Raw genomic sequence first — 7,880 nt, forward strand, 5'->3', positions numbered from 1 at the left:
ATTGCAAATATTACTTGGCAGAGCAAATTTTACATGAGTTTAAAAAAATCTGCATAGACCAAAAATGATTTTAATTTAAAACAAAAAGATTAGAAATAAAAAAAGTTGCTATTTTACATGAAGTGAGGTCTAGGCAAATTGGATACATGTATCTCATCCCCAGGGCTTGAAAAATTTTAGAATGTCTCACCAGTCAACATGACTGGTGAAACTCAGACTTGCAATTTATGTTTAAACTTAAATTTAAACTAGGCTCTGTCTACATAACAATGCGCACAATCCCAAAATAAATATACCCTCAGATTGGGTTGCTTTATTACCTGTGTGCCTGTGGGGTCATGAAGCTTGTAGTTTGACTGCCTTTCTTTTGAATGTCTCCAGCAAAAAGAAAACTGAAAGCAAATGCGCCTGGCCTCTTAAGGAGCTAGGTCATTCGGTTGAAATTAGGAACAGGGAATCTCCATATTCTCAAGCTTGGGACTACTGTACTCTATATTCTCCTGCTGAGCTATATATCTATGCGCCACTCAAACTCTCTTCTTGTGAGAAAAGGGCTGTTTTTCTTTTTGCAATGGGAACAGGGAGGGGAGGACTGCAGGATCAGAGAGAGACGGACTGAGGGTAAGGAGGCAAGGAGGGAGAGATGGAGGGAGTTGTGGCTCCTCAAGTAGCGTTTTTTCACTTATCACAGACGAGTGGATTTTTCAAGCCTTGTCCGTCCCTAATGTTCTATCTTGCATAGAACATTAGTGCTGCTAATTCTTGACTACATATTGATGCCCATAAAATAAGTGATATCTGCAGTATGCTCAATTTTTCTCCTTTGTTAGAATAAAGACATCTCTCTTTCTAATAGATAAGCATGTGGGTAAATACATTACTTGTCCCTCCTACACATCTTATTAAGTGGGGTAAGAGTCACAGATTCAACACCATGAGCAAATCTTTGTTATAGGCAGACATCCTATATCCTGCCCTTGGAAAATAAATTCAAAGCTGGTTCTTGGGAACAGGTAAACACCCTTCCTCCACATTGTTTCCCCCCCCCTCTTTTTAAATTCATTAATATTCAGGAACTGTAAAATATGTAATCGTATAGCCCGAAGTTATCTTGGATACATAGCCATATGGATAATTAACTGGATTCCATTTCTTCTTGACAGTGAGTGGCTCAGTCTCCAAACTTCTTCCACTTTTATTTCTATTCACCCTGTTCAAGTTAAAAATCATTTGTAAAATGGCACAAAGAAGAGTGACATCTTGTCCAGTTTTTTGTTTCGTTGATCAAGAATTTTATATGATGCTTTTAAGGTGTTTTATGGTAACATTTACTGGCTGAGTTCTTATGTCTAACATTAAGAGAACACCAGTTTTCATATTACTTTTCTGTCAAGGCTTTCAGACTGCACAGGCATCTACTATGCTTTTCCATCTAAAAATAAGTTTATTTTCCTGATTAGCTGGCCCCTAAATTAGAACCTTACTAAACTGAGATAAGAGAAATATAATTGCTGTAGATAATGATATGAGAATCTTGCACTGTATTTCAGATATGTATTGGCCAGTTACCTTGTTTCTCTCTTGCATGTTTTCTTGGAGAGTGCTCAAAGCTGGCCACTTCATGGCAGAAGCCAGTGACATACCATGAGGAGCTAGTTCCCGTAAACAGTTCCAGCCTGCTACCACCACTAGGGCAAAGAGCAGCTTTATAGTTTAATCAACATGAATGTCACAGACAGTACAGAAAACAGCTTTCCAGTACAGAAGACCTTTAGGAAAGCAGACTTCAGAGAATATTGTGCATCACAGTAATGAATTTTGAATATTGTTCTGTCCAGCGCTAGACCAGATCTCATAGAGCACAAGAGCTCTTGCCTCAGTGTGTCCAGGAATGAAGGAGAGGTTGACTAATCTAGTGACAGGTCCACATGATCAAAGTGACGCATCATTACCTGCTCCAGACCCAGCAAGGGAAGGCAGCTTCCACAGGGTTCCACAACTTCCACACCCTTATCATCCACAGGGTTCATCTTCATAGGCAATTGCAATCCCCCGCCGACCTCTTACAGCTTTTGTGACTGCTGTCTGGCCCAACTGTCGTTCCAATCCTCGCCAACTGCGTGATTCCAGAAATGAGGCTAAAACAGAAAGGAAGAATGAGCAACTATCTCCCCAATCTATATTTTGGGCACTCAGCACTTTCCCTTCAGAAGGGAACTGAAATCACAGAAAATCTTAGTGATAAGTGGGCAACCCATGGCCCTCAAGATGTGATGTACTGCAAGGCTCACCAACTCTAGTCAGTGTAGGTAACAGAGATGTACCATTTGTGGATTTTTAACATTCCAAATCCCAAGCAGAATTCTGGGAGTTCTAGCCCATAAGCACATACCTTAATTTCACTCACCTGGAGCAAAGCTTGAGCCCTCCTCCTGCAGCAGTGCTTCCTGAGGGTGGTGGCTTTTCATGAGGCACCTTCCATAAAGCATAAAGGGCAACAAGACTACCACCCTCAGGGAGCAATGCAGCAGGAAATAATGCCTAGGAGGTCTCAGCCTTTTTCCAAGTGAGTGAAGGTGTCTCTGAGCTGGAACTCCCAGAATTCTGCCTGGGGAATTTTCAGGAGAATTTTGGGATTTAGAGTCCAAATAAAACAAAAGCCAATGGTAAGGAACTGCATTGAAACATTCAGCCATATGTTGCTCATCCATCTATATCATTGATGGAATCCAGTCAAAGTATGTTGCTTTGTGCTCCATTAGTAACTGAATGGCAACTTGAATGGGGTCAGATAAACAGAATTATCATTCTTAAAGGACAGCTTATAGCGTCCCCACAAAACCAATTAACTTAGCTGTCATTAGAGTCCTGCATAGTGAGACAAATAGGTCTTAAATAAGTCACCATAACACACTGGTTTTGTTTGGTTTCTTTCCCCTTACTAAGTTTGCAGAACACTGCTCCAGGCTGCATACCTGCTGGACTGAACTGAGCTACAGCCTGCATATGGCTACGGCAGGTCACAGCCATGCCAGAGTTTGGTTCTGCGTCTGACACTGCATGGAGATGAGTTGAGCGCAGTTCTCCAGTTATTAGTGAAACAGTGGGTTCAGTATCAGCTTCGGAAATGTCTGGAAAAGGAATGTGGTCACAAGCTCCTAAAAATATAAGAAAAGGAAGTAATAATGTAATATGTTAGGACATCTGCAGAATTATGTCATGCTTTTTCTTCACCTATGGGCTCATTCAATCATACAGCAATAACACAGTATGTATACTTCTTTCTGAACTGTATCATTTCAAGTTCAACTTTGGAAGAAAAAATATGTTTGACTGCTGTGCTCCCAAAATTTAAATGTCTGTTCTGTGTAGACACAGAAATGTAACAGTTAGGAAAGAACTCTGGTCAGACATAAGCCTGAAAATAAATGGCCAAACAGGCTTTCTAGTGGTCAGAAGGGAGTGTTTTGAAGGGTTTACTGTAGAAAAAAATACATGCAACAAGACCTGTACAGAAATCAGCACTCACCACTTCTTGTCCATGCCAATTTCTGCAGCACAGAATGTAGCATTACTGTACCTGGTAAAAGATGGCGGAAATCGGTGACATAGCTGCCTGTCCAGGTCCGTGCTGGATTACATGCTATTTCCATTTCATAAGGTGTGATCAGGGGCCTGTAGAAGTCACTCGAGTTAAGCAGTGAGTTTTGTGGACAAGCTACCAATACAAAGATATCCATCTCTGGAAAGTTTGCCAGCTTTTCAGGGTTGGGTTTGCCCACAGACAGTGTATAGGCACGTTTGCCTGCCTGATGAATGATTCCACGCAAATGTTCCAGAACAGTCAAGTAGTCCACAACGCCAAGAGTGCCCACAACAATACCCACTACCTGGGCATCTCGTGCTCGCTCCACTAAATAGAGGCGCCGTCGCAGGGCCCGGTTTACATCCACTGTTTCCCATCGGCCTTGTCCTGTCTTGGGGTCAAAAGAACTGAAGGAGCATTTGTTCCAGCTCAGCATGAAGTTTGTGAGCTCTGGCCCTTCACCACCCACATAGAACATGGTGTAGTTGTCAAAGCCATGCTGTTCATCTATGACAAAGAACCGCCCAAATTTCCGCACCAGCCCAAATATTGACTGGGCTGAATCAAGAAGTTCTTTGCTGTCCAGCTGGGAAAAAACAACATTGGGATAAATGGGATGCAGCTGAGAAGCCAGATCATCTGAAGAGACAACAAAAGATAATAGTAAAAAGTCACCTACATGAAACTGTATATGATCTAACCCAGTATTTTTCTCACAGCCACAATACCAAGCAGACCCCCTCCATGGAGACAGATGCAATTCCAGAGGCCAGGAAGAGCAGAAATGACATTTAAAGTATTCAAGCAGAGCTGAAGGTTGGTAAAACTATGGGCAGATCACAGGTGATGAGAGCTGGGAGCACAGATCTTTTTAGAGGTCTTTTAAAACAGTGGTTCTTAACCTTTGTTACTCAGGTGTTTTTGAACTGCAACTCCCAGAAACCCCAGCCAGCAGAGCTTATGGTGAAGGCTTCTGGGAGTTGCAGTCCAAAAGCACCTGAGTAACAAAGGTTAAGAAGCACTGTTTTAAAAGATGCCACATCTCCTACTTTCCAGAAATATATAGTACACTCACTACACTATTACTTTTTAATTTCCCTTTGCATTACACTACCTGTGTAAAAGTATCAAGGTCCCTCTAGGAAACATCTTCAATTCCTTTACAGATACTTAGCTTTGATGTAAGGAGTTCTGTCTTCTTAACAACATAGCAAGCCATTCTCTAAGGCTTCTCCAACAAATAGAATTGGGACACAAAAAGAAACAGACACTACTAAAGGATTTTTCTTCTGTATAGGCTGCAGCTTGGAATTGAGAAAAACAAGTGAAAGGACAAAGACAAGATTTGATGGGAGACAGTTTGGGATTTGGGAACATCTTCAGGATGTAATAGAACCTTCCCATCTTGGCTGGAGATCTCTCTTGCACAACAATGGAACATCTAAACTGTGTTTACACTTAGATTCTACTCTGCAAGTAATTTGATCTTACCAATAGCATGAGAATAAACCACTTCGCTCAATACCACAACACAAGCTTGGGGGTCAGGATGCAATTTCTGGAAGACTTCTGCGCAGAGCATCACATCCAGCGGCTCATGACCAAACACATGTAGGACAGGTTTGTGGCAGGGGCTCAAACACGCAGGACCATAATGAATAATAGCCTCAGCACCCACATGCTGTGCTGCCACCTCATCCACACAACAGCTAAAGAAAAACAATAGTATTAGCTGTAGAATCTAAAAGCAAACATCAACAAACATCTGTCAGCCCCAACATATAGTAACAACTTCCACATGACTTCCCTTCAAATATTTAAAGATGGCTATCATATCATCATGAAGACAGGTGGGCCTGGTGTGCTCTGGTCCATGGGGTCACAAAGAGTCGGACACGACTAAATTACTAAACAACAACAACATCATATCACCACCTCAAACTTCTCTGCTTCAAGCTAAACATACCATCTCCCACAACTGTTTGTCACAGGGATTGGTTTTCAGATGGTTTACCATCCTGGTTGCCCTGCTCTGGACATGCTTCAGATTGGCAATATCTTCCTTAAATTTTGTTCCAAGTAAGATTTGATGAAAGCAGAATAGTGATATTACTACTTCTCTTGATCTGGGCATTACATTTGCATTTTGTTATTGCATCATAGTGTTAACTTACATTTAGTCTGTGGGTTACTAAGACACATACCAAGACATGTTTTTCATATGTTCTCCTGCCAAGTTAGCTGGTTTTTCTTCCGTAAATAAATACTGAATTTTACATTTTGTTGAAGCTCACTTTGCATGTTTTGGCCCAGTTCTTCAATCTGCTTAGGTCATCTTGATTTTGATTCTGTATTCTGAAGTATTAGCTGCCCTTCCCAATTTGATGTCATATGCAAATATGAGCATCACCCCTTCATCCAAGTCATAAAGTTGTTGAAGTACACTGGACCCATGAAAGAACCCCCACCTTCTATTGTAAAAAAGCCTTCTAGCCAACTGAGACAACCATAATGAGGCAGGTAAGAGATTACTAAGCAAATAGAGGCTGATATTTTAATATATGATCCGTAGAAAAAGGAAAAGATGTAATTTATCTGTGAAGACTCTCAGTCATCCAGGTGTGGTTATCTGGAAGTTGAGTGACTGGACTTCTTTCTTTGAAGCTGCTTGGATGAGTAGCAAAACGTTTCAGCCTAACAAGAAAGAAGTCCAGTTTCCATCACTCAACTTCCAAATATAACATAACTCCATGCATGTTAATTCACAGTAGGTTCTATCATGTTCAATTAGTTTTATTCCCCTCTTAGTGCTCCTAAGTGTGGTCTGAAATCCCTCATTGTGTTTGTGTATGGCAAGGATGCTCCTGTAATCTCACCTGCCATATGATGTGTCCCCCAGAATGTACATCTTGGCACCAGTTGCTGATTCCAACCTGGTAGCGACATCTGCTGAATCTGGTAGAAGTTCATCAGGGAACTGAAGAGCAATCTATAACAAGAGATCAAAACAATTACTAAAACTATATACTCCATAAAATGTTTCAAAAAAGGTCTCTTCACTCTCATTGGCTGCTATCATTGTGGACTTCCCAGTACCCTACATGGCACTTTTTATTTATTTTTTTGTTTATTTGTTTGTTTGATTTTTACCCTGCCCCTAGACTATGTCTACTCGGGGCGGCTTACATCGATAAAAACATCAATATATCATGGATAAAATCACAAAAATACAATTATAACAATTAAATTCCAAACAAGATACTGCCAAGATGGCATGACTTAAAAAAGAGAGAGAGAAGAAAGAAAAAATATATAGAGAGATCACTTAATTGACTTGAGGGAAGGCCTGCTTGAACAGCCAAATTTTTAACTGGCTTTTAAAAACCACCCAGCGAGGGTGCCAGCCGAATTTCAGTAGGGAGGGTATTCCACAGTTATATTACTCTGCAGCCAAAATGTGTCCCCTTCAGCTCTGAGGAAGGAAGAGTCTGCACTCCCTCTACCAGACTGCGAGGTATCCTCTCACCTTAGCAAAGCCATTATCACGTATAAATGCTGTGGTTCTCTCCACTTCATAGAACTCATCTAGCTTCTCGGTGGGAGGACGCCGACCTGCTCCTGTAGAAATCGGGGCCCGCTGCATTACCTCCGCTCCGTCACTGCTGAATGTTGTCGCCATGGCGACCTAACTACAAAAGGATACAGTGTCGGTTAACTGTACTGCGATATCCCACTTCAATCACGCCTAGCATGCCATATGCCCAGGAAGACCTTGGCGTTTCCTCCTAGAATGCCACACAAGTCTACAGAGAGCACCTCGCTCGCACTCCGCTTCAACTGGCCTGGCACCGAGTAAGTGCTCGCAGCCTTCGTTTCCTCGCGTACAACAACCGGCTCGGACTGAGAGTCTCCCATCCTTCACAAGTATGAACTGAAAGGGAGAAGCGGGGACGAGCAGAAGGTGGAAGCAAAACGGGCGCTAGGCTGCTACCCCTAATCCATTTCTGAAAAGAGGGACAACAACATAACCACCCACAACAACCCACTCCTTCCCTTTACCTGCCCGGCTAGCACCCTAACATCAGGCACGTGAGGACCCCACAGCTCGTACTTCCGGGGTGGGGATTAAACTCACCCAATCACCGCGCCGGAGACATTTCCCCACCGGGACAGAACCACGCCTAACTCTTCGTTACGGCGTAGGCAGGATGGTCACGAACTTCCTTTCCTGAGGCATTGTGGGCGTTGTAGTTTAAGCCGGGTCCCGACGTAGCCAATCATTCGACCCGACAAA

The 7,880-nt window shown here is 42.4% G+C and overlaps 1 protein-coding gene across 5 annotated transcripts; it reads right to left on the reverse strand.

The window, feature by feature from the left end:
- Window positions 1-1,689: 1,689 nt before the first annotated feature.
- Window positions 1,690-7,788, reverse strand: DPH2 (diphthamide biosynthesis 2). Of its 5 annotated transcripts, none has more exons than XM_020783240.3 (7): window positions 7,722-7,788; window positions 7,113-7,275; window positions 6,463-6,575; window positions 5,078-5,295; window positions 3,581-4,225; window positions 2,976-3,158; window positions 1,690-2,138 (listed from the first exon to the last, which is right to left on the reverse strand). In XM_020783240.3, the coding sequence occupies exons 2-7, from the start codon at window positions 7,263-7,265 to the stop codon at window positions 2,014-2,016; spliced, it is 1,437 nt and encodes a 478-aa protein (XP_020638899.3). In that variant the 5' UTR covers window positions 7,266-7,275; window positions 7,722-7,788; the 3' UTR covers window positions 1,690-2,013. The 5 variants fall into 5 exon arrangements, with proteins under 5 accessions (XP_020638899.3, XP_020638897.3, XP_020638896.3 ...); XM_020783238.3 differs by lacking the exon at window positions 7,722-7,788 and adding an exon at window positions 7,646-7,712; XM_020783237.3 differs by lacking the exon at window positions 7,722-7,788 and having other exon boundaries at window positions 7,113-7,719.
- Between the last annotated feature and the right edge of the window lie 92 nt (window positions 7,789-7,880).

Source organism: Pogona vitticeps, chromosome 4, assembly GCF_051106095.1.
Source record: "Pogona vitticeps strain Pit_001003342236 chromosome 4, PviZW2.1, whole genome shotgun sequence".
NCBI classification, from domain to species: Eukaryota; Metazoa; Chordata; class Lepidosauria; order Squamata; family Agamidae; genus Pogona; species Pogona vitticeps.

Bases quoted from the DNA above. Each gene is read 5' to 3' on its own strand.
- DPH2 (XM_020783240.3), bottom strand. From the start codon at position 7,265: ATGGCGACAACATTCAGCAGTGACGGAGCGGAGGTAATGCAGCGGGCC. The intron at 5,296-6,462 runs GTGAGATTACAG...GTTTTTCTTTAG, and splicing joins GGGGACACATCATATGGCAG to CTGTTGTGTGGATGAGGTGG. The intron at 3,159-3,580 runs GTACAGTAATGC...TTATATTTTTAG, and splicing joins TTTCCGCCATCTTTTACCAG to GAGCTTGTGACCACATTCCT.